General features: G+C 39.2%; 2 protein-coding genes across 3 annotated transcripts in view; one reads left to right on the forward strand and one right to left on the reverse strand.

The window, feature by feature from the left end:
- Positions 1 to 4,016: 4,016 nt before the first annotated feature.
- Positions 4,017 to 4,955, forward strand: LOC149452782 (olfactory receptor 11L1-like). The gene has a single exon (XM_089688976.1). The coding sequence runs from the start codon at positions 4,017 to 4,019 to the stop codon at positions 4,953 to 4,955; it is 939 nt and encodes a 312-aa protein (XP_089545102.1).
- Positions 4,956 to 14,204: 9,249 nt separating this feature from the next.
- Positions 14,205 to 27,650, reverse strand: part of HTR1D (5-hydroxytryptamine receptor 1D) — a 123,450-nt gene continuing 110,004 nt past the window's right edge. For both annotated transcript variants that reach the window (XM_089688986.1, XM_089688985.1), the window contains exon 2: positions 14,205 to 16,140. In XM_089688986.1, coding sequence (XP_089545112.1) covers positions 14,390 to 15,544 — 1,155 coding nt within the window. In that variant the 5' untranslated portion in view covers positions 15,545 to 16,140 and the 3' untranslated portion in view covers positions 14,205 to 14,389. The remainder of the gene's footprint in view (positions 16,141 to 27,650) is intronic.

A 27,650-nucleotide genomic window follows, 5' to 3' on the forward strand; every position in this document is an offset into this window, starting at 1 on the left:
TAACTTACAGGGGTTAAAGCCCTCCCTTACTCTGTCCAAAATAAAAAAAAATGTGTCTTTAGTTCTACTTTTAAGTTCTATCAGGATTTTTCCATATGTGTCTTTCTGTGTTCTAGACTGTGCAGGAAGTGAGAGGAAATCTTTGCAAAGTGAGAAAAAATGCCCACTTATCACTGGAGCAAATGTTCCCACTAGAAAATTTCCCTTCCCCTGGTGACACCTCAAAAGTTTTGATTTCCCTCATTCCTAGTCCATGACTTAATCTATAAGTAAAAAAAAATGTCTTGGCTTCAGATACACTTTAAGTTGTGAGCAAGAACAGAGTGCTTGAAAGTAGCAGTTTACTAGTATTTAGTGGCTATCAATCAGTGTCCAGATTATGGGAAAATGTAAAATGAAATTTGCACATGCTGCAGCTATAAGCTATGTATAGCTAGGTGCAGCATCATTGCAAAAGTGCTCACTTCTATGTAGCATTTGGTATAGGATCAGAAAATTAAATTTTGCCATGTTGAATGTTGTAAAAAATATTTTTTCTCTACTAACAGCAATGGAAGCACAAATAAGTAATAACAATTCCTGTATTGTCCAAATGTATTGAAAATTATAATGCGCCATATCATTCTTTATTGCTTAAAGTGAAAACAAGTACAAGTTATTAGTAGAAGTACTACTTAGAAAATAGTACTTATTATGGATGAGCCAAACAACTCCTAAAGCAGCAGAGACATTGACGTATCTAGTAAAGGGCATCGATTTTTGTCGATGCCCTTTTTTTAAAAACTTGAAACAAATTCTGTAGCAAAAACAATACCCATGTAAACAACATTTATATGAATAAAAGAGACCCAATAAGGCTAAATATGAAAGTTTTATATAAATGTAGCACTACACCCCTTAGGGGTCGTTAAAGACTTTGGTCCCCCTATAGTCCTGCATAGCAAGGCAACACACATTTTCCACAGACTTGCATTCCAGAGACAGTAAACCGTCCTTAAGCTTTTTCTTTTTAATTTTTATTAGAGGTGTTGAACTTGGATGGGGAAAGGGGTAATTGGAATGCCCAAGGAAAAGTGAACTGAGGACAAAATCCTTAGCAACTATGCACAAGTCCATAGAAGGGTTTCTCTTCTTGGAGAGCTGTCCTGCCTCTCCTACAGAACCACCCCAGACCTCAGATAAATCCTCCTCTTATCCAGATGCCTAAGGGAATCCCTGGGCAAGGGGATCCAGTGCCTGCCACAGTAAGTTGAACAGTCCTGGGTAAGGAGCTAATCAGAGTGCTCTTTTCCCCTTAACTGGCCCAGGGGGTGTAGGATTACTCTCTCAGTCTCTCTCCTGTGAGCTGGTGTTGGTAGGTGGCTACCTCCAGGCCTTCTGGTGGACTGGCTCTTTTCCTGGCTCTATAGGTGGTCCTCTCTCTGGCGAGGCTGAGAGATCCTCCTTTTCAGTTTCCTGCCCGTAGGTAGGCCCCTTCCCACTGGGCCCCCTCCCATGCTCCTGCATCTCAGTCTTCCTCATGTCATCTACACGAGCTCTCCTGGTGCTGAGCCAGCTCAGTCATACTTAAAGCGGAGCTCTACCCAAAAGGGGAAGTTCAGCTTTAAGGACTGCTCCCCCACTCCCCATTAAGGATTGGCACCTTTGGGGGACGGGGGGGAGCGGGTACCAAAATTTGACACGTACCCGCTCTCACTTCCGGTCCGATTGCCTAGGCGATCAGAAACGGGAGGTGTCCTCCCTCCCTGTAGTCTTTTGGGACATGTGACAGGTCCCAGAAGACTACAGGACCATTCATGAAGTGCAGCGCTACTCACGCATGCGCAGTGGGTACCTGGCTGTGCAGCTGCAAGCTGCACAGCCGAGTGCCCATACTGAAGATGCAGGCCTCCTGGAATACAGGACAGCCAGTGAAACGGGCTTCGGGGGACACTCCGCGGGACCAAGGGACAGGTAAGTGGCTGTTTTTTAAAAGTCAGCAGCTACAGTTTTTGTAGCTGCTGACTTTTATTTTTTGACAGGGTGAGTGGAACTTCGCTTTAAGGGCTGCTCTCGTCCCGTGTTAAGCCTCTGGCTTGGTGATTGGCCAGAGTCCTTTGAGTATGCAGACCATCCCCTCCTCACCCCCGCCCACTGCTTCTTCAATCTCCTCCAAGATTCTAGAGCAGGGGGAAGTATCAAGGAACTGATGTGCAGAGCCTCTCAGCTCTGACCTGAATTTGACCCAGCTGGCTATTGCCCAGGCTGCTACTCGGCCTTACTGTCTAAAAAAAGTAATCAGCTAGCTCGCCCTAGCTAACTAGAAGGGTGCTACATAAGGTAAGGCAGACAAGAATTTAGTTCAATTACATTACATTAATAAATTGCATTGATGCAGTGATGTGCAAAATTAACTGGTTTTAGATTCAGTTCTTTTTAAACAATTTACCAATGATCTGGGTGCTGATAGCTTTGTAGCCATTTTTGCTGATTACATACATTTATGTTGAATTATTAGAGGTTAGTGGGATTGTGACATTGAAAAATTGTTCATGAAAAAATGGCAACTTGGGAATTTAAATGTCAAATTAATTTTAATTTGAAAATGTAATGTTATGAAAGTCAGGTATTGCATTACACCCTGTACATTAACTGGTAAACAGAGCTAGAAAAGGATTTAAGGATACTTGATAACAATAAGCTAATCAGTCCCACTCAACTTCAGATGCAAACCCATGTGATGCTCAATTATTACATTTAAGGCTACATCTAGAAAATGTGTACAATGTTATTAAAAGACATAGTTGGTTTGCAGAGGGTTCAAAAGTCGATAATTGAATTGATGAAGTAGATGCAGTATAAATCCTTCCATAAAATGAAAAACATCATACTTTTGGAACAAGGTAATTTAGGATCAACTAAGTTAACATGTTAAAATGTATTTAAAGTGTTACTAAACCCAGGACCCTGCATTCACTATAGTCAGTCTTCCACAGTACACAGAACATGGAAGAGCAATTATTTTAGTAAATAGAAACTGCTAAATACCTTTTCTTATCAGCGGTTAGAGCAGTCTTGTGCCTTATATCAGTGTCCAGCAGAGCACATGTTAAAGTTTGTAGAAGGAGTTTTCATTCTGCTCTAGGAGGATGCAGAACTCCTGATCTCTGTCTGGACAGTACTGATTGGTTCTGTGCTGATCACATGCCCTCTCTAGCAATACAAACCAAACTGAACATGAGCAGAGTGGCTCCACACGATACAGTATGTCTTGTCAGGAGATAAGAGGGGGACATCGGTAAAAGGGTAGACAGGATCAAACAGCCTTTTTACACAATGCAGAGGATTTACCCCTTAGGTTCCATAGTGAGTATAACAAGCATGCTTTACTGCATATACAGACTGATTTTACTGTTGTGGGTTTAGTAACACTTTACATCTAGCAAAAAGATCTAAGAACAATCTGATAGAAAAAACAAAGGGGCTGCAAAAGATAAATTTGTCATCTATTTAAAAATAAATAAATAAATAATAAAAAAAAATTATATATATATATATATATATATATATATATATATACTGTATATATGGTTTTTTTTTACTATAAGAGCGTAGAATGCTTTACTACATGAAGTATAGCAAAGCTCAAGAATAAGAATTTTACCTATTGGTATCCAGAGTTAGAATTGCTTATGGCTACTAAGCAGTATTTTCGCTCCGGGGATTTGATCTGTTTTCTTTCCTGTATACTAAAATTGCAAGAGATGACCTTGATTGATAATAACTATTAATGTTATTAATAACATAAATGTATCCTGATTAAAACTATGTATTACTAATGAAGGTTCCTTTTCTGGACACATATTTGGGGGAAAAGGTGTTTCTACCCATAAATCATTTGTTAATAATGTCCTTTTTTATTGCCTTCATGTCAATAATGATAAATCATATTTCATTGTATGCACTCCAACCACAGCTATTATACATATTTTCCTACATTTTGGCAAAAATATTATACAGACCCACAGCAAGACAGAATGCAAGAAGTGAACAAGACATTCATTACAGAATTCTTTCTTCTTGGGTTTCAGAATCTCTCAGATTTAAAGATTATGTTTTTCCTTTTCCTTTTGCTGGTTCAGTGTATGACGATAGTTGTTAATATTTTTATTCTCCTGGTAGTAGCATCAGTGCAACATTTGCACACACCAATGTATTTTTTCCTTTGTCAATTGGCCTCTGCTGAAATGATGTTCACAATAAACATTATTCCTAATCTGCTTCACATAGTCTTGGTAGAAGGTGCCATTATCTCCGTGATTGGTTGTGTCATTCAGTTCTATATATTCTCTGTTTCAACCAATGCTGAATCCTTCTTTCTTACACTAATGTCCTATGACCGATATATGGCAATATGTAATCCACTGCATTATAATTCTTTAATGAGCTTAAGCTTTTGCTTCCGGCTAGCTGTAATAACATGGATCTTTAGTTTTTCATCAACTCTGATTGTGATTATTCAGTTATGTACACTGCAATTCTGTGGTTCAAATATTATTGATCATTACTACTGCGATTTGGCACCTCTTCTGGAGCATTCCTGTTCTGATGTTTCTCTGGTGAAAACACAGATATTTTTTTTTTCCATTCCCATTGTTCTATTTCCATTTATTTTCATTTTCATAACTTACCTTCGTATTGCCATCGCTGTACTTCGCATTCCATCATCTATTGGAAAACAAAAGGCCTTCTCAACCTGCAGCTCACATTTGGCTGTGGTCTGTACATATTACCTGACATTAATAACCATCTATGTGATTCCTAAAAGTGAACATGCGTTAAACCTAAATAAGACAATGTCACTGCTCTACACTGTGGTGACACCTTTGATGAACCCTATCATCTATACTTTAAGAAATAAAGATATCAGGAACATTTTTGTAAAATGGATCTGGAAAAAAATTAAATATGCATAATGATTCTCATCATTATAGGATGCTGACACATCTGTGTAAGGCATCTGGATTTATGTAATCCTGCAACAAAGTCATCTATGTTCTTATTGTGAATTATAGATCACTAGGATGAGTGCAGATGGTGATACTAATTCATATTTTGCCGATTTCTGTGGTGTCTGTGACTGTCTATGGTTCCCTACATAAAAAACAAAATCATGTTAGATGTAACATCTGATATTACAGTAAATTTTGTTGTACATTAAGAACAGTAGTATTTTGTTAAGCTCTTCCAGCCTACAATCGGTACACTAATCCTTTAAACTCTGAGAGCTGATTCACACATGTGCGGTGCGGATTGAAGCTCAGGTTTCACAGCTAATTGGTACAGTAGTTGTTCAGCGGTTCAAGTCAGGTTTACATCAGGTTCAGGATCTTCTCGTGTTCACACATATGTGGTTTAGAAACAATTCCTATAGAAATCAATAGCCTGCAATCTGCACTTGAACAGGACCGCACCTCTCAGAAATCGCAGATAACTCTTTTGAAAACCGCACTGTAACGGCACTTACCCAGATTGCTCTTGAGTACTTCTGTTAGAATACCTCTTCCCCATCCGAGCACCGACAACAGACACCACAGCCGATCATACAAGACTAGATAACACCAGTCTTGAAGTAAACCAAGAGGTAGACTAGTTTATTTGAACACAGATATAAGATATATACACTCAGGGGACAGTCCCCCTTCCCTGCATAATAAAACAGGGCGGGGCAATCTACAGTTAGTAACAAAAGACACACAGGTATTCCACCTTCACATCAGCAGACAGTCCCGTCAGGGGAAGGGCTGCTGGAGACCCCCCCCCCCCCCACTAAGCTAATACACATAAACACAGACATCCCATAATAGTTTGCTCCCAAGCCAGAAAGACAATAGAACAATGGGATGCAGCCACATGACATTAAACAATCAACAACCCCCCACCCCAATATTAGAACAGATCACCCTGTACCCCTAACAGGCACAGGGTGATTTACACATAAGAGGGATATGGGGAGCTGAGACAGGGGTCTTTCCACCTCTCCAAAGTGAGCTGAGTTCCATGGGCCCCCCACCCAAAGTGACTCCAATCACACGCATTGAAACCGCACCGCCAGTGCACTGGACATATGTGAACAGGCACCAAAAGAAGCAATATTTTTTCACATGTCATGCGGATTGGATGTGGTTCATATTTGTGAATGGGCACTGACAGTGGTGTAAAACCTACAATGGCACAGAACCGCTTTAAACTGGCCAGCTCAGTAGGTTTAAATCACTGGAATTCTCCCTTCTGCTATAGGCCCATTGTCACCTTAATGACCAGGAACACATAGCAGAACTGTTCAGCAGACCCTGCTGAAAACAAGAATAGCTATTATCAGTGGCTGGCAATCCACTGAGTATAGCTATTTATTTAAATTATGACCCACCCCAGCATACCACTGTTGCTCTGTCCTGTATCTTTTCTACCTCCACCACCTCCTGCCACTCTAAGATCTCCTCCCCCTGTCTTCCTCTACTCTGATCCCTCAGCTTCTTCGACCCCCCCCCCCCAAACTGATCCCCCTATATCCCCCCATGCAGTGCTGACAATTTCTCCTCCTCTCCCTCCTGCTGGCAGCTGCTGCAAGGGGAACCACAGGGGGATAAGGTTTCCTCCCAAACTCCAAAGACATGCTGGTAGGTTGATTGGAATGGCCCTAATATGTGTATGTATGAATGTAAGTTAGGGACCTTAGATTGTACGCACCTGGAGGGTTAGGGACTGATGTGAAAATATAATATATGTGTAAAGCCCTGCGCAAATTGACAGCACTGTATAATTACCTGAAATAAATAAATAATAATTAAAAAATATTTGCAGCCCCACACCCTCCCCACTCCGCTGTGTGCACAGGAGGATCAGCTTCAGGATATAAATAAATATGATATAGTTACTGGCCTCTTCCTTTCCTGGATGAATACAGTGAGTGGTTTGTACCACTCACTGTGTTCATTTATAACTGAAGCAAAAGTAAATTGTGTTTACTATGGTTGATTTTGTGAATGAACATGAAGGCTCTGTACAGAACACTTCCTGTTCATTCATTTAGTGAATTTACATCCCTGATGTGGCTGTATGAAAAAAATAAAAAAACAGGCTCCATCATCCACACTGTACAAAAAATGGCCACTCCAATCTATAACTGGCCTTCACAGCAAGGAGCACATGGAAGGGTGATGCATGTCAAACAATAAAAGAGGAAACTTCCCAGCTCAACTTACCGACCAGCTTTCAAACAAACCGAATTGTCCTGTCTAACAGTATGCATTAAAAACAGCGGTTTAGTTAGCGCACATTTGCAAATAGATGTATAAGCTGCAGAGCCTCTTCACGGCACCCCAATATTCTGCAGTTCCTAACTCTAAATTTTGAGAGCCTCCATAGTAGAAGCACATGTATAAATGGATAGACTGATGACAGGTGAACCTGAGGGAGCCCACCCCTCCTTAAAGGTACAGGGGTGCATTGGACACCCAGCATATAGCACAATGGCAGCCAGGGTGTCCAGAGCACCCTCTCACCAGCATATCAACAGTACAAAAAATGGCCACTGCCCCAGTCTATAACTGGCCTTCACAGCAAGGAGCACATGGAAGGGGGACACATGTCAAACAATAAAAGAAAAAATTCCAAGCTCAACTTACCGACCAGCTTGCAAACAAACCAAATTGTCCTGTCTAACAGTATGTGTTAAAAACAGCGGTTTAGTTAGCACACATTTGCAAATACACGGTAAGCTGCAGAGCCTCTTCATGGCCCCCCAATATTCTGCAGTTCCATCATCCACACAAGTGAAATGGACGAAAGAATCCCTCCCCATTGGAACACTGTACAACGTTGTATTCTGACAGCAGTCCTCTCCACTGTCAGAATACAGTGATCAGTCTCTGCAGCCACTGATCAACAAAAGTTTACCACCAACATTCCCATTTGACAGAATTCCATCTAATGATCGATTTCTGTCAAACAGGGATAGCCACACATGGATCAAGATTCAGCCAGTCCCTGCTAAACCAGTCGAATTCCAATCCATCTATGATTTATTCATATGGGTGCTCTGTCACATACAGCATGAATGTGTTATTTATGCTGTTTAACCTTCCAGGAGCAGTATTCAGGTAGACCATGTTACTCTATAGGAACAAAGCAGCTGATCGGGTACAGTTGCTAATTTTACAGATGTGTGGGTGTCAGTAAGCAATCTCGAATGCATACTATCTGCATTTGGGGCCACGCACCCACATGCTGGTCGAATTAGGACCTGCTGCTGTGTTTACACAGCCACTGCATGCTCATAGAGTAACATATGCTGCTTGCACAGCTCCAGCCACATAAACAACCTGCTGATTCATACTGTAAGGACCCCTGTACTCATATAAATGAGCCCAAGATCTCATTTACACACAAAGGGTTGAACAGCAACAAGACCTATTTCTTTTCCTAGGGGTCAGAGTTGTGCCACAGGCAGCAGCTTCTATGAATCAATGACAGGCTGACAGACACCATGGCTGTATGCATGTGACCTTACATCCAGGACACAAACTGAGCCACTTATAAACCCCTATATGTATGTATCAAATATGTGTTATTTACTACCTCAGTACAGTTTTAGCTTTTAGATTTAGTAGACTTTTTGTAAGTTGTATTTGTGTCGCATAATAATGATTTTAGTTTATTTTTAGAAAAAATATTGTTTTGACCTAAAAAAAATAAGTTGCACCTTCTTTTACTAGTCCTGTGCTTTCAGCAAATGTATGGTTTCTTTTACAAACTGAAAGCTATAATTGAAAAAAATTATAACCTCTAGATTTTAAAAGTTGTGGGTGTATCGATTTTGACCATTTTGCAAAAAAGGCATGATTGAAAATTTACAAATATTTGGTGTTTATTAACTCAATACAGTTTTATCTGCTAGATTTAGTAGGAATTTTGTAAGTTTTGCTTTATTTGGGTCTGCTAATAATGGTTTTAGTGTATTTTTAGCAAAAATATTGTTTTGATCAACAGTTGTGCAACTATTTCAAGACCTAAAAAACAATAAGCAACTCCTTTTTATTCTCTTAGTCTTAGGCTTTCAGAAAGTGTATGGTTTGGGGAGTCTTTTACAAACTCTGAGAGCTACAGTATAAGCAAAAAATAAAAAAAGGGAAAATTGCAAAAATTGCATGGCCGTCTAGCTTTAAAAGTGGAGCATAGGGCCTGGTAGAAAAAAGGTTAATTTTTTGCAGCAGGATGCCCCTATTGGGTATATGTTAGTAGATGTCCTCTCTTTAGGAGCCCCCAACTGATACACTATGTAGCTGACGGCTCTCAGTTCCAACTGCAACTGACAGTTCCAGTCTTCACTGATAATCAGGAACTCTAGTTATTGACTATTTCTGTGATCACATAAACACTAGAGGCTTCATTGACAAAATACGTCCATTTAATAACAGCAGCCTGAAGGTGACAGTGTTCATCTGTTTAATACTGTAACTGTCAGATAGAAATGCAGTATTAAAAAATGAATAATTTAGTTTACATGTTATTTCTACAAATGTGCGGCCTACAATAATAAAAAAGAGCAAAAGTGTTTATTAAAACAGTGTAATAGAAATTCCTATAGGTCTATAAAAAATATATACAAAAAATGTTTATGTATGCAAATTAGTCAAGGTTAAACCGACACATGCTAATAGTCCTAAATTTGACAGCTTCTAGGTATCAGCTATCATTGGTCACAAGCATTACAGCACTCATCATTTTAATTGTCAGGTGCCCTTCCCTGCAACGCATTTAAGAATTATACTTACCTATGTGTCAGCTCCAAGAGGATCTTTACTGAGCATTCTGCTAGGCCCTGAGCAGCTTCTTCTTCTCAAATTTCTGCCAGGTGGGGTCTGCAAACTCCTGGGACAATCAATGAAGTCCTTTCCAAAGAACTAATGCTTGTGCCAATCAGGATGCACATAAGGATCTTGCCAGAACAGGGTCAATTTAGTATAACACCTATAAGGGATGCTGGGGGAAAAATGGTTTCTGACCCTCAAAAGAATAATTAAACAAAAAACACGCTTTTTGTCAAGAATAAAAAAGGTTTTCTTTTTACAGAAAATTAAGTCTAGCAATGGCAGCTCCTGCTATAAAAATAAAAATCGAATTCCTCAATGTACTGATTTTTTAACTCTTGAATACTTGACAGTAACATGAGTTTGCAAAATAAATGTCATATGTAGAATGTTTAAATATTGAATACAACACTGTGATCTTTATTTATTTCACTTGCATAATTCTTTAAATGGTAATACTGAAGCAAAGTATTTGTAAAAAAAAATGTTTTGCAGTAATTAACAAAATTTGTTTAATTTATTGCAACCACAGTTGTTAAAGATAGTAAAATACCAAATTAGCCTGTTTCCTTAATCACCTTCTTTCTGTTTTCTATTTATTTGTTAATTTGTTCTTCAGTAATGTTGTAAAATAATACATTTAATCCATTGAAGTTTATCTAAATGTATTGTTTCAATGGTACATTTTCCATTATTAAGCCAGTGCTATAGGATGTACTTAAATGTCTTAATGTGCCTTGTATTGACTCATATATATATATCATATAATTGTGGCAATTTAGTTGACAGTTTTTCATGGTTGCTGTAAGACAAACAAATGTCTCCAATCCAAGATCACATACATCCCTCAATCTGAGTACTGTACAGGTGAAATCTCAGGAGCCTATCCTCGCTCTGCATGTTTTGTCCATGCATACAAGTGAACCGCGTGCCAATTGACATCAATGGCCAGTAAAAACTTTTTTCAGGCATCCAAGATGTGGGCATACATGTGTTTTCACTGTGAATAAAGGTTTTACCAGCCAGTGACATTATTGGTGTGCAGCTCCCTTGTATGCTTCATATGAGTTTAGGACAAATTTCATTTTCCCAGTTTCACACAACCAAAAGACATTTTTTTCTTTTTAATTGCTCAAAAGCTCTGCTGTACTATTGGAAAGGTATGTGCAGCTGTTTTTCATACTGGTTTGAATTGTTTGGCCATATAGATTTGATTAAAATTGTGAATGGTACACACACACTTTTGTGAGCCATGGGCTGGCAGGATAGAATTGTAGGCACCAAGGTTTCTCACATACACAAAGTGAGGTCCAGCATTTTGCTTAACCTTTGTGCAGAGTACTGTGCTAAAATATTAGCCCCTTCCTAATTTTTTTACTTTTTTGCATATTTTTCATACTGAAATTATTCAGATTATCAAACAAATTTTAATATTGCAGAAAGATAACCCAAGTAAATACAAAATTCAGTTTTTAAATGATTAGTTCATTTATTAAGGAAAAAAGACTGTACAAACCTGCCTGGCCTTATGTGAAAAAGCAATGTCCCCCTCCCTTGCTAAATCCTTAATGAACTGTGATTTACCACATTTTTTGGAAAGCTGAATTAAATTTAACTTCCCAGTCCCAGGCCTAATTACTGCCAGACCTGTTGAATCAAGAAATCGCTTAAATAGAAGCACACTAAAAATCTAAAGAAATTCAAGAACAGATGAGAAACAGTGTAATTGACATGCATCAGTCTGGAAAGAGTTGCAACGCCATTTCTAAGGCTTTGGCACTCCAGTGAACCATGGTGAGAGCCAATATCTACAAATGGAGAAAACTTGGAACAGTGCTGAACCTTCCCAGGAGTGGCCAGCTTGCCAAAATTATTCCAAGAGCACAATGACAACTCATCCAGGAGGTCATAAAAAACCCAGAAAAACATCTCAAGAACTGTAGGCCTTAATTGCCTCAGTTAAGATCAGTGTTCATGATTCAACAATAAGAAAGAGACTGGGCAAAAATGGCATCCATGGGATAGTTCCAAGGCAAAAGCCACTGCTGACCAAAAAGAACACAAACGCTTGTCTCACATTTGCCAAAAAAACTCCTTGATTATCCCCAAGATCTTGGGCCAAATATTCTGCCTACTGATGAGACGAAAGTTGAACTTTTCGGAAAGTGTGCATCCCGTTACATCTGGCATAAAACTAACATGCCATTTCATAAAAAGAAATTAATACCAACAGTCAAACATGGTAGTGGTAGTTGGATGGCCTGGAGCTGCTTTGCAGCTTCAGCATTTGGACGACTTGCCATAATTGATGGAACCATGTATTCAAAGGTGGCACAACCAGTTATTAAGTTTAGGGGGCATTTACTTTTTCACATAGGGCCAGGCAGGTTTAAAAGGCTTTTTTCCCTTAATAAATGAAATCATCATTTAAAAACTGAATTTTATATTTGTTGGGACTATGTTTGTGTAATATTAAAATTTCTTTGATGATCTGAATCATGTACCTGTGACAAATATGCAAAAAAAAAAACAAAATCAGGAAGGAGCAAATACTTTATCACAGCACTGTATTAGTACTGCTTGGACTGAGACGAAGGGGGTAGACACTTCTGAAACTTGTCATGAAAATGTAACTGGTGCAAAAATGAGCAGTACTCATTGCGCAACCGTGCCGCCCTGTAGCGGTATTTTTGCTATAGGTCTGTAATGTACAGCGCTGAGCGAACTATTGGCGCTTTATAAATACTGTATAATAATAATAATAGGGCAGTCGGGAAGCGGTTATATATGTGATAGGAGTGAAGTTCAGGTTCTTTCACTCTCTCTATTACTTCTTCTGCTGTGTGAGCTTGCTGCTTTGTGAAAAGACTGACTACTGGTAGAACATTAAAAATGGTACAAGCGCTGTCTATTTGTGTTAGGTTAGGGATCCCATTGGAGGGATATTCTGCTTAGTTAGAAACTGACTTGCATTTTGTTGGTGGCTTGGACAAGCAAATGTTTTGCTTGGTTTATGCTGTACAAAGCAAAGTAGAAGTGCAGGACAAAGCCACTTGGACTGTTTCTGGGTGTCCCTGTCTCAAAAATGATTTACTGCTACTGTATATACTGTATATGCCTGTATTTATAAATAGATGGGTATTTGTTCACATTCCTTTAACTCTCATCTTGGCACAACATATGTTACATCATTGGTACCTTCCTTGGATGAGCATGTATGGCCCCTGGCCTTACTGCACCCATCCACTTTTTTAGCTGACACGTGGCGCCAGTTGGGTGGTTGTGTTAGCCCAATGGGCAGCTGCTGCCACTCCATGCATGCTGTGGCACAGGTTACCAGGTTCCCCACTATGGTATACCAGTTTTTTTTATGTAACTTGTATCAGCAGCATTCCATTTACATATAGTTAGATGCATTATTTTGATATACTTTGATCAATATTTATCATATGTTTAGAATATATTATTCCTTTGTTTGAGTCTGTTTATGTACTTTAGGCTGGGTTGGCTTTATACTGGAGTGATGACACAGTTTTATAACATTTAGGTGTGTTTCTAGAAAGGTTGGCTGAGGTCCACTAACAATTTGATCTTAATTTGAACAACCTTTACTTCTTATACTCTTGACACATTCCTCACGTTCCATCCAATGTAATATATATCACAAAATTAAGAAGAGTCCATAAAGGCTAGGTGAAAGATACTATGAAGACAAATAACAGTTGGATAAGACTGAATGTAAGCTATAATAAAATCAACTGGTTTAAGAGATGGAACCCCCAAAATCAAATGGCGTACTTCTTCAGGATGACAACTTGTTCCTTTGACGATTGATGAATTGTATATTTAATTTGTGCTGTTTTGATTTAATGTACAAGTACATAAGAGGCATAACTTTTTTGACACAGGTTCGATAGAAATTAAATGGATGTGCAGGAATCTCTGGCTATGGAGTCATGTGATGATTTTATGGGAAACTATTACAGTAGATCCACTACAGGGAATGGCATTTTTAAGAATACACAGGGAAGTGTATATTATTTTCTGCGTAGTGCAATATGCTGAAAAGATTAGGAGAATCATTTTGCAAATTGAAACCACAAATAACAATAACATTGTTAATAGCTATGGCTATTCATGCATATTATATCAAATAATTTGTATTTTTCTCCATACAGGAAAACACGCCATTCATGTTTTGATAGTGACCACCTAGCCACATATGGTAAACACAAGGTATACAAAACAGTGTTGACTTCTCTGCTTTATAAAACAATAATCATAAACTTTTGAGTTATATTGGGTAATGCACAGTCATGTGTTCATAAATTGCTCAAGTAAAACAATACGAAATTATTTCTTAAAATATGTTTTGTTTTTAATAACATTCCTGGCATGGATGTGATGGCTTTTCATGTCTATAAGCAGTTCAATTTCATATATTTTTACTTGTCTTTTTTAATATTAGTTCCACCAATATTTAGAGAGCTAGCAGCATCGCACACTTCCGTATGGCAGGGATTACATTCCAGAAAGTTCTAAGAAAGCTTCTTAAGCCTTATAAGTTTTTGAAAAGCTTGTTTAAAATCTTCGTTGAAGGCTGTGTATATTACAGGGTTGATAAGAGAGTTAAAATATCCCAGCCAAGTAAACAAGTCAAATAATAATGGATGAAACCAGCAAGCATCTCTACATATAGGCAAGACCAGAGACACCACAAAGAAAGGCAACCAGCATACAATGAAAGCCCCGAGAATTATTCCAAGAGTTTTTGTAGCTTTTCTTTCTCTGGCTACGGACAATCTCTTCCTTTCCAGAACACTGTCTGTAAGTTTTATCTTGATATGGTTGATACACACTGGAGATACTCCAGTGAGTGGATGACCTCCATGAGAGTTTACATTAACTGAACAGAAAGACGACCCAGTTGAACCAGTGATTAACTGAGCAGTAGTAAATCTCTTTCCATAAATGGATGGTGGTTTAAGAATTCGTGTCCTTGCTGCTATGTATATTCTTCCATATAATATAATCAACAATACTGTAGGTATGTAGAATGCACCACAGGTAGAGTATATAGTATAAGAAATCTGATCTGTGTTGATGGAACAGTCCATAAGTTCTTCTTGAGCTTTGGCTTGTCTCCAAAAGAGTGGTGGGATGGAGATACATATAGCTATTACCCACACCACTGAAATCATTGCGGCTGCTCTTCCTGCTGTGCGATGTTTAGAATATTCAAGTGCATCTGTGATGGCCCAGTATCTGTCTAATGCGATAACACAGAGATGGAGTATGGAAGCTGTACAGCAGGTGATATCCGATAACAGCCAGATGTCACATATTATCTGACCAAATGACCATGAGTGGTTTACAGTGTAGACAATACTGACAGGCATTACTAAAATAGACACCAATAAATCTGTAAATGCCAATGAACCAATCAAATAATTTGCTGGGGTGTGAAGCTTTCGAGTCATAAATATAGTAATAATTACAAAAACATTTGAAAGAAGGGTTGCTAGTGTTAATAATGATAAAAGCAGTGCAAGTGTGATCTTTATTCCTAATACTGTTGATTCATCCCATTCTGTATCTGTCCCAGACAAATTTAGCAAGCTCTCTGGCACAATGTCGAGCTGTGGGTCCAGAGTTTGGTTATAGAAATTCATTTTTATATCATTTATTTTCATGAATAATTTCAGTGTATTTGAGCCAATATTGTAGAGGATGTTTGTGTTTTTAGTGCATAGCTTTGAGTTGATGTATATTTAGGTAAATTTTATTTTAATTGGTTGGTTCATTTAAAAAAAATAAATACATTCAATTTATATATTAAGCATAAATTTTCTTGTTAAAAATGTTTATAGCCAACAGCGTCAAGCATATTTTACATTTGTGTTGTTGATTAAACATTATTGATAATATATTGATAGTGATTATATTTAATTTTGTTAAATATATTGTAAAATAATGCAGCTATAATGTTTCACCAAAAATAAACTTTTTTTTACATATCCCAGCATGGTTTCTTATTAATTAAATAGCAGAAATGTATTAGATTTGTTTTTGGCACAAATATCAGAGAGCTAAAAGATAATGTTCCCTCAAAATAAATCTTTGAATTTTCTCATCTGCAAAAGCTAATTGCCATAGTTTGTGTTGATCTGGGGTGGGTTTAAAACTTGATGTTATCACTGGAGTTATATATTTTACAGCCATTAGAATCTTCAAGCACTTGAAAAATTTCTCAAAGCTTCTTAAAGTTCACTGTGAAAATCCTTGTGTCCTAAAAAAAAAGAAACAGAAAAATGTTAGACCAACCAAATTATAGGGGAAATTAAATGAATCTGTCCCTTCCTGTATTAATTTGTGTTGTAATTGTACTGTTGGCCCTTATGTTGTAAAGCGCTGCACAAACTGTTGGCGCTATATAAATCCTGTATAATAATAATAATAAAAATATACAGGGGTTAGATGAAAAACTGGAAGCGCTACATGATTTGCAGGTATGAAAATGATAACAGGTTTGCATTATAAGCGGAAATGATGTAACATTCTTTTGCTTTTGATGTGTGATCAGACACCTCGCTAACAGGTGGGAAGCCTCACGTTCCTCATTCACTGTGTGCACTGCTAGTAATACGGAGTCATGTCAGAGCTTACAAGAGGGCAAATTGTTGGTGCCCGCTTAGCTGGTGCCTCTGTGACTGAAGTTGCCAATTTATTTGCCGTGTCGTGAGGTACATTATCAAAGGTTATAATAGCTGTTTCAAAGAAAACATCATCTGTTAAGCATAGGTGCGGTTGACATGGTCAACTGACGGAAAGAGATAAAAAGAAATTGCGTAGAATTGTTACCCAGAATAAGGAAACAACTGCTGAAAAACTGATCGCAGAGCTCAATCTCAGTCTTCACGAGCTGAGATTGAGCTCTGCAGTCACTTTTGCAGCAGTTGTTTTTCTTATTCCGGGTCATAATCCTGAGCAATGTCCTTTAGTCTTTCAGTCAGTAGACTATGTCAACTGCGCTTATGCTTATCAGACCACATTTTCCCAGAAACTGTATATGCTGATACTATTCTTCACAACACAGTACATTTTAAACCAAATGATAAAAAATATTGTGCAGAAGAAGGATGATATCACGAAGGAATGTTCTCCTATTATGTCTGAAGCTAAATGTTCAAAATATTACACTAGAGGGCAGGGGCGGACTGACAACTCATGGGGCCCCTGGGCAATAGGGGATCATGGGGCCCCTGTATCCTTGCCCAAACTCAAAAAAGCCTATGAAAAAGGTACCAGGAGCATCTCATGGGGCCCCCTACTGACCCCGGGCCCTCAGGCAGTGCCCGAGTTTCCAAATGGTCAGTCCGCCCCTGCTAGAGGGTTTATTTTCAGATTCCTATGTACTGAGAAAAATATTTAAAGTCATGGGGGCACCTGCACAAGAGTGCTCCTGAGCTGGGGTGTGTGAGTCCATAGACACACACAGCCCGGCTCGATCAGTCCTTCTGTTCCCTCCTGCTGCTCCTATTGTATTCAGTGAATCAAGAAAGGGAGGAGACACATAGACTTTGGAACCAGTCTAAACTGCATTTGTGTGCTTCTGAAAAAATGAGTTGCCTGGGGGTCACAGGTGTAGATATAGTAGGCATATTAACTGTTCCAACTTCACATGCTACCTGTTTGGTTCTTGGTTAATAACTCAGAATTAGGAATGATTGAAATGGGGAATTTTTGTTTCCCTGAAGGTTTAGAAAAATTGCAAACATTTTGGCAACATTTCTCTATTACAGTCAATGGGGAAGGATGGTTATTACAGGCGCAATGGGTTTTAAATGGTTTCACAGGGTTGAGAAATCTTTCAACCACAAGTTCCTAGGGGATTTTTTTTATTAACTATTTACCTTGCAGTCCCACTTGGTGAAATTTGAAGCATATTTCCCAAACTTTTGAAGTTGGTAAGTCAGACGTTAATTCAGCACAGATTATCTTTTTTACCTGAATAGTTAGGAAAGGATTATCTATCATAAAATAACTACCAGTTTCAAACTGGAATGATAGTGTAGGGCTTTTTTTTGCATGATTGATTTGTATTTTAGGATTATTTGGGCTTCAACATATTAAACATAATACAACAAATCCTTATTTTAGTATGTCTACCACTTAATAAATATTTAACACAGTCTTTTTAATTCAGACTATTGCTTTGTTAACATTCACTAAACCAGGGGTGCCAAACTGGCAGCCCTCCAGCTGTTGTGAAACTACAAGTCCCATCATGCCTCTGCCTTTGGGAGTCATGCTTGTAACTGCCAATCTTTCAATGCCTCATGGGACTTGTAGTTTGGCAACAGCTGGAGGGCCACCAGTTTGACACCCGTACACTAAACATTGCATAAACATCATGCCTCAGGAGGTGATGTGTACATCCACAACACAGACATGTTCCAAGCTTTTTTAAAATGTCTATTGTTTTTTAAGGGTGTCTACTGATATTGCTTTGTCTCATTTTTCCCATTCTTATATAAACGTAGTGAAAAATACATTCAGAGTTGTTAATTTACCGTAGGCGTTGAGAATGTCCACTGTGCAAATTAAGTGTTCATTTAGCTTAACATCTTCCCGCTTGTAATCTGTAGATTACACATTTCCCTATACGATACATCATGCAGAGGGAATGTTAATCTATGTTTCCCTTTTGTCAGCTAATAGCTGAAATTATGCTATGAGAAGTTGTGGTAGAAGTACAATAACTGGCAGTGGATACAACTTACAAGCCGACCTCAATGCACTGTTTAATTGGGCAACTATGCGGTAAATGAGGTTTAATGTTGATAAATGTAAGGTTATGCACTTGGGGGGCTAAGAATATGCAAGCATCATACATACTAGAGGGGGTACAACTGGGGGAATTAATGGTGGAGAAGGATCTGGGGGTTCTGGTAGATCAAAAGCTTAATAATGGCATGCAATGCCAAGCTGCAGTTTCTAAAGTGAGCAAAATCATCTCTTGTATTAACAGAGATATAGACTCCAGAGAGAGATATCATTTTACCCCTTTATAAATCATTAGTAACGCCTCATCTGGAATATGCAGTTCAGTTTTGGGCACCAATTCACCAAAAGAACATTGGGGAACTGGAGAAAGTGCAGTGAAGGGCAACCAAACTGATAAGAGGCATGGAGGAGCTCAGCTATGAGGAAAGATTAGAGGAACTGAATTTATTCTCTCTTGAGAAGAGGAGATTAAGGGGGATATGATCAACATGTATAAATACATCAGTGGTTCATACAGTGAACTCGGTGTAGAGTTATTCACCTTGAGGTCATCACAGAGGACAAGGGGGCACTCTTTACGTCTGGAGAAAAGAGATTTAATCTCTAAAAATGGAAAGGTTTCTTCACAGTAAGAGCTGTGAAAATGTGGAATAGACTCACTCAAGAGTTGGTTCTGGCCAGCTCAGTGGATTGCTTTAAAAAAAGCCTGTATTCTTTCCTAGGTACACAGTATATAACTGGATATTAACATTTATAGGTAAAGTTGATCCTGGGAATATCTGTTTGTCTTGGGGGATCAGGAAGGCATTTTTTCCCCTTGGTTGGATCATGCTTTGCTGAGTTTTTTGCCTTCCTCTGAATCAACTGTGGGTATAAGATTATAACTTTTTTTTTCATGGTTGAACTGGATGAACGTTTGTCTTTTGTCAGCCAGATTAACTATGCAACTATGGATATTCCTTCATTTGTGCTGTTTGCACAGGTGGGAGAATCAGAGGGCATAATGAGAAAAAAATTGCGCAAAGGTAATGGGTCTTTAAAAAATAAGTTCACCTTTGGAAACATGTTACATGTTCCACCACCTGTTTTAAGGGTGGAACATGTAACATGTTTCCGCTCCTGTAGCCACTCCCCACTCCGCCCCATAACAGCGGACTGGGAATCTTCTCCTGGCACATGCTGTCACTATTTGAAAAGAGCGTGGCCATGTGGGGCTCTGTCCACATGGCCGCATTATTCGTCCATAGAGCTCTGTGCATGAACTACAAGTACCAACAGCCTTGGTGGCTGACGGCTTGCAGTTCTTAGTAATCTACAAGGGCACTGGTGAGTGCTTTAGGTAGTTCATTGATTCTTCTTGTCATTGTGTTACTACCTGCCTGTACAAAGTAGGTAGTACAGTAGGTAGCAATTGTATATTCATGGATATATAAATGATTTGGCCTAGGGGGGCCACACTAGTAGTGTGCGCCAGGGTCCTGTCCAATCCTGGCCAGTGCTCTTTAACCTGTTTATAAATTACATGATGAGGTTGGAATCAGGGCCTCTTAGTATTTGCAGAAAATACACCACTTGGGGTCTGAGGATGCAAGCATCGGGACCCTTCTTGGGGTCTGAGGGTGCAGGCATCGGGACCCTTCTTGGGGTCTGAGGGTGCAGGCATCGGGACCCTTCTTGGGGTATCAGGGTGCAGGCATTGGGACCCTTCTTGGCGTCTGAGGGTTCAGACATCGGGACCCTTTTTGGGGTCTGAGGGTGCAGGCATTGGGACCCATGTGGGGTCTGAGGGTGCAGGCATCTGGACCCTTCTTGGGGTCTAAGGGTGCAGACATTGGGACCCTTCTTGGGGTCTGAGGGTGCAGGCATCGGGACCCTTCTTGGGGTCTGAGGGTGCAGGCATCGGGACCCTTCTTGGGGTCTGAGGGTGCAGGCATTGGGACCCTTCTTGGGGTATCAGGGTGCAGGCATTGGGACGCTTCTTGGCATCTGAGGGTTCAGACATCGGGACCCTTTTTGGGGTCTGAGGGTGCAGGCATTGGGACCCTTCTTGGGGTCTGAGGGTGCAGGCATCGGGACCCTTCTTGGGGTCTGAGGGAGCAGGCATCGGGACCCTTCTTGGGGTCTGAGGGTGCAGGCATTGGGACCCTTCTTGGGGTATCAGGGTGCAGGCATTGGGATCCTTCTTGGCGTCTGAGGGTTCAGACATCGGGACCCTTTTTGGGGTCTGAGGGTGCAGGCATTGGGACCCATGTGGGGTCTGAGGGTGCAGGCATCTGGACCCTTCTTGGGGTCTAAGGGTGCAGACATTGGGACCCTTCTTGGGGTCTGAGGGTGCAGGCATCGGGACCCTTCTTGGGGTATCAGGGTGCAGGCATCGAGACCCATGTGAGGTCTGAGGGTGCAGGCATCAGGACCCTTCTTGGGGTATGAGGGTGCAGGCATCGGGACCCAGTTAGTGCAAGTTAATAGGACCAGGATAAATGAACACTCAGGCTGCAATTACAGCAAGAAGTCCCAGTTAAGCACAAGATCAACACTACAAGAGGGCCTTGATAAAATAAGGGAGGTGGGCAGCTATATGGTAGATGTGGCTCAGTATTGAAGAGGTAACATTATACATTTGGCATTTAACCACTCCAGCTCCAGAAGATTTTACCCCGTTCATGACCAGGTCATTTTTTGCTTTTCTGCACGGTGCTATTTTAACTGGTAAATGCGTGGCCATGCAACACTGTACCCACATGAAATTTGTATACTTTTATTCACACAAATAGAGCTTTCTTTTGGTGGTATTTGATCACTGCTAGGTTTTTTATTTTTTGCAATATAAAAGAAAAAAGATCAAACATTTTGAAAAAACCCAATAATTTTTACTTTCTGCTATAAAACATATCCAATAAATAAAATAAATAAGTAAACAAATTTCTTCATAAATTTTGGCCAAAATGTATTCTGCTACATGTCTTTGATGAAAAAAAAATAGAATAGGTGTAAACTGATTGGTTTCTGTGAAAGGTATAGCGCTTACAAATAATGGAATATATACTAAACATTTTTTTACAGTACTACTAATGGCGGTGATCAGCAATTTTCAAATGGGCTGCGGGAGTGTGGCGGACTATCTGACACTAACTGACACTGACTAACTGCCCCTGACACCAGTGACATTATTTCAGTGATCAGTGATAATACTATGCACTGTCACTGTACTAATGACACTGGCTGGGAAGGGGTTAACATCTAGGGTGATCAGGGGTAAATATGTGCCTAACTATGTGTAATGTGTGTAAAGTGTGCTGCTTTTACTAAGAGATCTCTCAGTTTCTCATCCCTGCTTTGCAGCAATGACTGACAGATTGCTCATGTGTTCAGAGCTCTGTGTTGAATGTCAACACAGAGCTCTGAGCTGTGATGGTACACAGCCGATCAGCAGTTTCTGGTTGTGAATTGTTGGTCTTGCTGAGAGACACCCACTGTGTACAATCAAAGGGTGACCTAAAATCTGGAAGTAGGCAGCAACGTATCCGTACCCATGTACAGATCTTAGTGTTAATTGTCAACACAGCTCTGGGCTCTGATTGTACACAGCTGATCAGCAGGTCCTGGCCATGAATCATTGGCCAGGACTTATTGACAGACACCCGCTGTGTACAAACATGGGGTAGCCTGAAACCCGGAACTAGGTAGCGACGTACCCATGCATCCCTTTGCCTACAGCATCTACCCGTCTGAAGTACTGTACATTGTGGGTGGGAGAAAAAGATAAAAAATTGCATGCAAAATATTCATTGTAAGGTGATAAATGGTGGGGTATTTGTGAAGGAAAAAATGTGGAGGTCCTAAAAGAACACAAGCTTAGCAATAGCATACAATGCAAAACTTCAGCTTACAAAGCAAACAGAACATCATGTATTAAAAGGATATTTACCTGAGGGATACATTAATCCTTTTGAACCCTTGGCCTCATCTTTAGTATGCAGTACAGTTCTGGTAAGCAGTCAACAAAAAAGGTGCTTTAGAATTAGAAACTGTCCAACCAAGGGCAACAAAATGATTAAGGGGGCTGGAAGCCCTCACTTACATGGAAAGATTAAAGTGTTACTAAACCCACAACAGTAAAAATCAGTCTATATATGTAGTAAAGCATGCTTGCTATATTCACTGTGGAACCTAAGGGATAATCCTCTGCATTGTGTAAAAACAATATTTGATCCTAACTTGTCTGATCCTCCACTTCTTCCAGTGTCCCCCTCTTATCTCCTGATAAGACATATTGTGTGGAGTCACTCTGCACATGCTCAGTTTGGCGTGTATTGCTAGAGAGGTTTTTTTTTTCTTGGGAGAGTACATGTGATCAGAACAGGGCCAATCAGCACTGTCCAGATAGAGGTCAGGGGTTCTGCATCCTTCTAGAACAAAATGAAAACTCCTCCTGCAAGCTGTAACCAGTGCTCAGCTGGACACTGATAGAAGTCACAAGACTGCTCTAACTTCTGATGAGAAAAGGTATTTAGCAGTTTATATTTACTAAAATAATTGCATTTCCATTTTCTGTGTACTGTGGGAGACCAGATATAGTGAATGCAGGTTCCTGGGTTTAGTAACACTTTAAGCAAATTTCTCTTGTTTACCTTAGAGGAGAAACATTTAGGACATGACCAATATCTATAAATTAAGGGATAGTGACTGTAGCCATGGGAACAGACTATTTGATTTAAATGAAGGTAGGACTCAACTGACCTTTTTATTACAATCTAATCTACTATGCAACTACATATGTACTATGTCACAGCCAGAGGTTCCAAACTTAACCCCTCCCCCAGCACCCATAGGAGCTGCTGATTCCCTGCACCATTTTAAAAGGGAACTGGGACAAATAGCTACTTTAACAGTGCCATTTTAACCACTTTCCTGCCGCCCTACAGTAGGAGTACTGCTACAGGGCGGCAGGGCTGTGCAAAGTCATGTATATAGATGTGATTTGGATTTCTGGGTAGGTGATACGTGCATGCGCGTGCACTGCCCTACCCACGCCACTATAGGCTGCTGGACATGCCAATCACCAGATCCCGGCTGGCAATTCTCGGCCAGGACTCGGTGATCATCGGCAGAGCTGACAGGGGAGAGACCTGTAACAACACAGGTCTCTCTCCTGTCAGCAAGGACATGCTGCTTTGTTTTTCTCTGCACAGCAAAGAAATACAAAGCAGCATGTCTCCATACTAAAACACAACACAGCACATAATGTAAAACACACGCAGCACATAGTTAACCCTTTGATCACCCCAGACGTTAACCCCTTCCTGCCCAGTGTCATTAGTACAGTGTCAGTGCTTTTTATTAGCACTGATCACTGTATTAGTGTCACTGGGGATGTCAGTGGCAGTTAGTCAGCCCCCCCCCCCCAGTGTCAGAATGCCTGCTGGGTTCCCACAGCCCCGCTATAAGTTGCTGATCGGCGCAATTACTAGTATTAAAAAAATTCCAGTATATTTACTGCCATTTGTAGACGCTATAACTTTCATGTAAACCAAATATTATACACGTATTGGAATTTTTTTTAGCAAAGACATGTAGCAGAATGCATTTTGGCCTAAATTTATGAAGAAATTTTATTTTTAAAATGTGTTTATGTTTGTAGAATAGAAATAGAAATACATTTTTTGTTTTGTAGAAAAAAAGTCAAAAATATTGGGTTTTTTTTCACAATTGTCGGTCTTTTTTTGTTTGTTTTTAGCTAAAAAAAAAATACAGAGGTGATCAGATACCACCGAAAGAAAGCTCTCTTTGTGGAAAAAAGATACATAAATGTCATTTATGTACAGTGTTGCATGACCGCGCAATTGTAAGTTAAAGTATTGCATTGCCATAATGGCCTGGCCAGGAAGGGGAGTAAATCCTTTGGAGGGTAAGTAGTTAAAACAGCACTGGTTTTTAAATTTCTGTTACTGCTCATTAAAGTGGAGCACCACCCAAAAAGGGAAGTTTTGCTTTAAGGCCTCCTCCCCAGCTCCTGTTTTTGAAATGGAGAATTTTGGGGAGCGGAGGGGATCAGGTACCTGATTTTGACAGGCATTCACTCCCACTTCCATTCCAAACGCCCATGTGATCGGAAGCTGGAATTCTCCTTCCACTCTCCCTCTCGCAGTCATCTGCAACACATGACAGGTCCCAGAAGACTGTCAGACCATTCATATTATGCAGTGCCGCTCATGCATGCTCAGTGGGCATGAGGATGTGAAGCCACAAGCTGTCACAACCAGGTGCTCATAGTAAAGATGTCAGTGCCAGGAAGAGATAGAAGAGGAAGAGACACAGGTTGAACGCACAGTGCTGGAACACAGGACAGGTGAGTGGCTGTTTATTAAAAGTCAGCAGCTTTTTTAGTTTTTGTAGCTGCTGTCTTTTAATTTTTACGCAGAAGACTGGAGATCCGCTTTAAGAATATGTAATGCTTAAATGTACAATGCTTAAATGACTGGGCACAGGTACCTATAATCCTAGATACACAAAGCAAATGTAGCAACGTCATTTAACATTCCAACAACTCTAGGACTAATCTAATTTGCCTACTTAAATTATGTACACCATTTTTTAAAAAGAACATACAATGTTTTATTTGATACATCGTTTTAATAAATACCCTTCACAATGTTTATAATATACTGTATATAATAAATAGCCAAAAATGGGAAAAAATGCATTTCGGTGCAAAAATCAAACTTGCCAATAGATCTGATACAGTATGTCTAAATACTATGGAAAATGCAAAAGCATATTGTTTCCATTGCATGTACAATTAGTTTTGTGAAAATAAATTAAGAATTAAATAAACACAGTAATAAATAAGACATAAGAAGAGCTATCTGTCTGTATTTTATTTTGGGCTAAACTTTATTATTAGAAAACCTAACATTCACATCTAATTTTAGCCTATGTTAACTCCAAAGACCATCCAGCAACGTTTGTGTATATTCAATGCCATGCTGCTGTGTCCCTGATTGTATACAAAGTCTGCGACCTCATAAAAAAAAAGTTACAACCAAATCCAGCAATATCATTCAATAAAGCAGTTTGTAACTAAAATTGGTATTGTTTAAACTTCCATGATGGGACTTCAGGAGCTGTTAAATACAGCAAAGATCTACCTGACAGACAAAAGTATCTAATACATCCTTTATCTGATGATGATGGTGCAGAATGAATTTCTCTTTTAATGCTCCAACATTTAACCACATGAGGGAGCCTTTGTAACAGTTTACTACTTACATTTCCAGTGCTCAGGGCATTGTAGGAATAATGGCAATAGAGGAATAGGCAGTCTCCAAATGGAGAAAACAAAACTTTGTACAACAAAAAAGACTATCTATCTATCTATCTATCTATCTATCTATCTATCTATCTATCTATTCATTTATTATCTATCTATCCATCTATCATTTATTATCTATCTATCTATCTATCTATCTATCTATCTATCTATCTATCCATTTATTATCTATCTATCTATCTATCTATCTATCTATCTATCTATCAATTCATTTATTATCTATCTATCTATCTATCTATCTATCTATCTATCTATCCATCTATCATTTATTATCTATCTATCTATCTATCTATCTATCGTTCTATCTATCCATTTATTATCTATCTATCTATCTATCTATCTATCTATCTATCTATCTATCTATCAATTCATTTATTATCTATCTATCTATCTATCTATCTATCTATCTATCTATCTATCCATCTATCATTTATTATCTATCTATCTATCTATCTATCTATCTATCTATCGTTCTATCTATCCATTTATTATCTATCTATCTATCTATCTATCTATCTATCTATCTATCTATCTATCAATTCATTTATTATCTATCTATCTGTCTATCTATCTATCTATCTATCTATCTTTATACATATCATATTCTATCTATCTATCTATCTATCTATCTATCTATCTATCTATCTATCTATCTTTATATATATCATATTCTATCTATCTATCTATCTATCTATCTATCTATCTATCTATCTATCTATCTATCTATATTTATATATATCATAATCTATCTATCTGTCTGTCTGTCTATCTGGCTCTCTGTCTATCAAAATTTTGCAGTTAGACTGTTAATTAAAGTAAATTTCGTTTAGCTTTGTTAATGTGCATTCACTTGAATTTTCAAGCAAAAATCCTCTTTTATTAAAGATCACCTTGGACATGATTGGGTATTTAACCAGTTCCTCGCCGCCCTATAGCAGAACTACTGCTACAGGGTGGCAGGGCTGCGCAAAGTCACACACACACACACACACATATATATATATATATACACGTGATTTAGCATTTCCGGGTGGTGGGCACACGCGCATGCGCCGCCCTACCCACGCCGCCACTGGCGGCTACAGCTGTCGATCACCAGTCCCGGCTGGAGATTCCCTGCTGGTTCTTTGGTGATCACTGAGGAACAGTTACATGTGAAATGTGAAAGGTCTGTGCGTAAACAACACAGATCTCTCCCCTGTCAGCACCGACATGCTGCTTTCTATTGCTCTGGATAGCAGAGCAATACAAAGCAGCATGTTTCCCCAGTAAAACACACAGCACGCACAGTAAAACAGCACACAGTTAGCCCTTTGATCGCCACAGATGTTAACCCCTTCCTGCCCAGTGTCATTAATACAGAATCAGTGCTTTTTATTAGCACTGATCACTGTATTAGTGTCATTGGGATTTCAGTGGCAGTTAATCAGTTCTCCCCAGTGTCAGAATGCCACTGATCACAACCATTACTAGTACAAATCCCAGTATATATACTACCATACGTATGACTTTCATGTAAAACCAAAAATATTTTTTTTTTCAAAATTGCCCGTTTTTTTGTTTATAGCGCAAAAAAATAAAAATGCACAGGGGATCAAATGCTACCAAAAGAAAGCTCTATTTGTGAGAATAAAGTATATAAATTTCATTTGGGTACAGCGTTGCATGACCATGCAATTGTC

The sequence above is a fragment of the Staurois parvus genome, unplaced genomic scaffold (assembly GCF_062004578.1).
Source record: "Staurois parvus isolate SC_StPar_1 unplaced genomic scaffold, SC_StPar_1.0 ptg000464l, whole genome shotgun sequence".
NCBI classification, from domain to species: domain Eukaryota; kingdom Metazoa; phylum Chordata; class Amphibia; order Anura; family Ranidae; genus Staurois; species Staurois parvus.

What these genes read in the sequence shown, in the direction of transcription:
- LOC149452782 (XM_089688976.1), top strand. Translation starts at nt 4,017, where the DNA reads ATGCAAGAAGTGAACAAGACATTCATTACAGAATTCTTTCTTCTTGGG.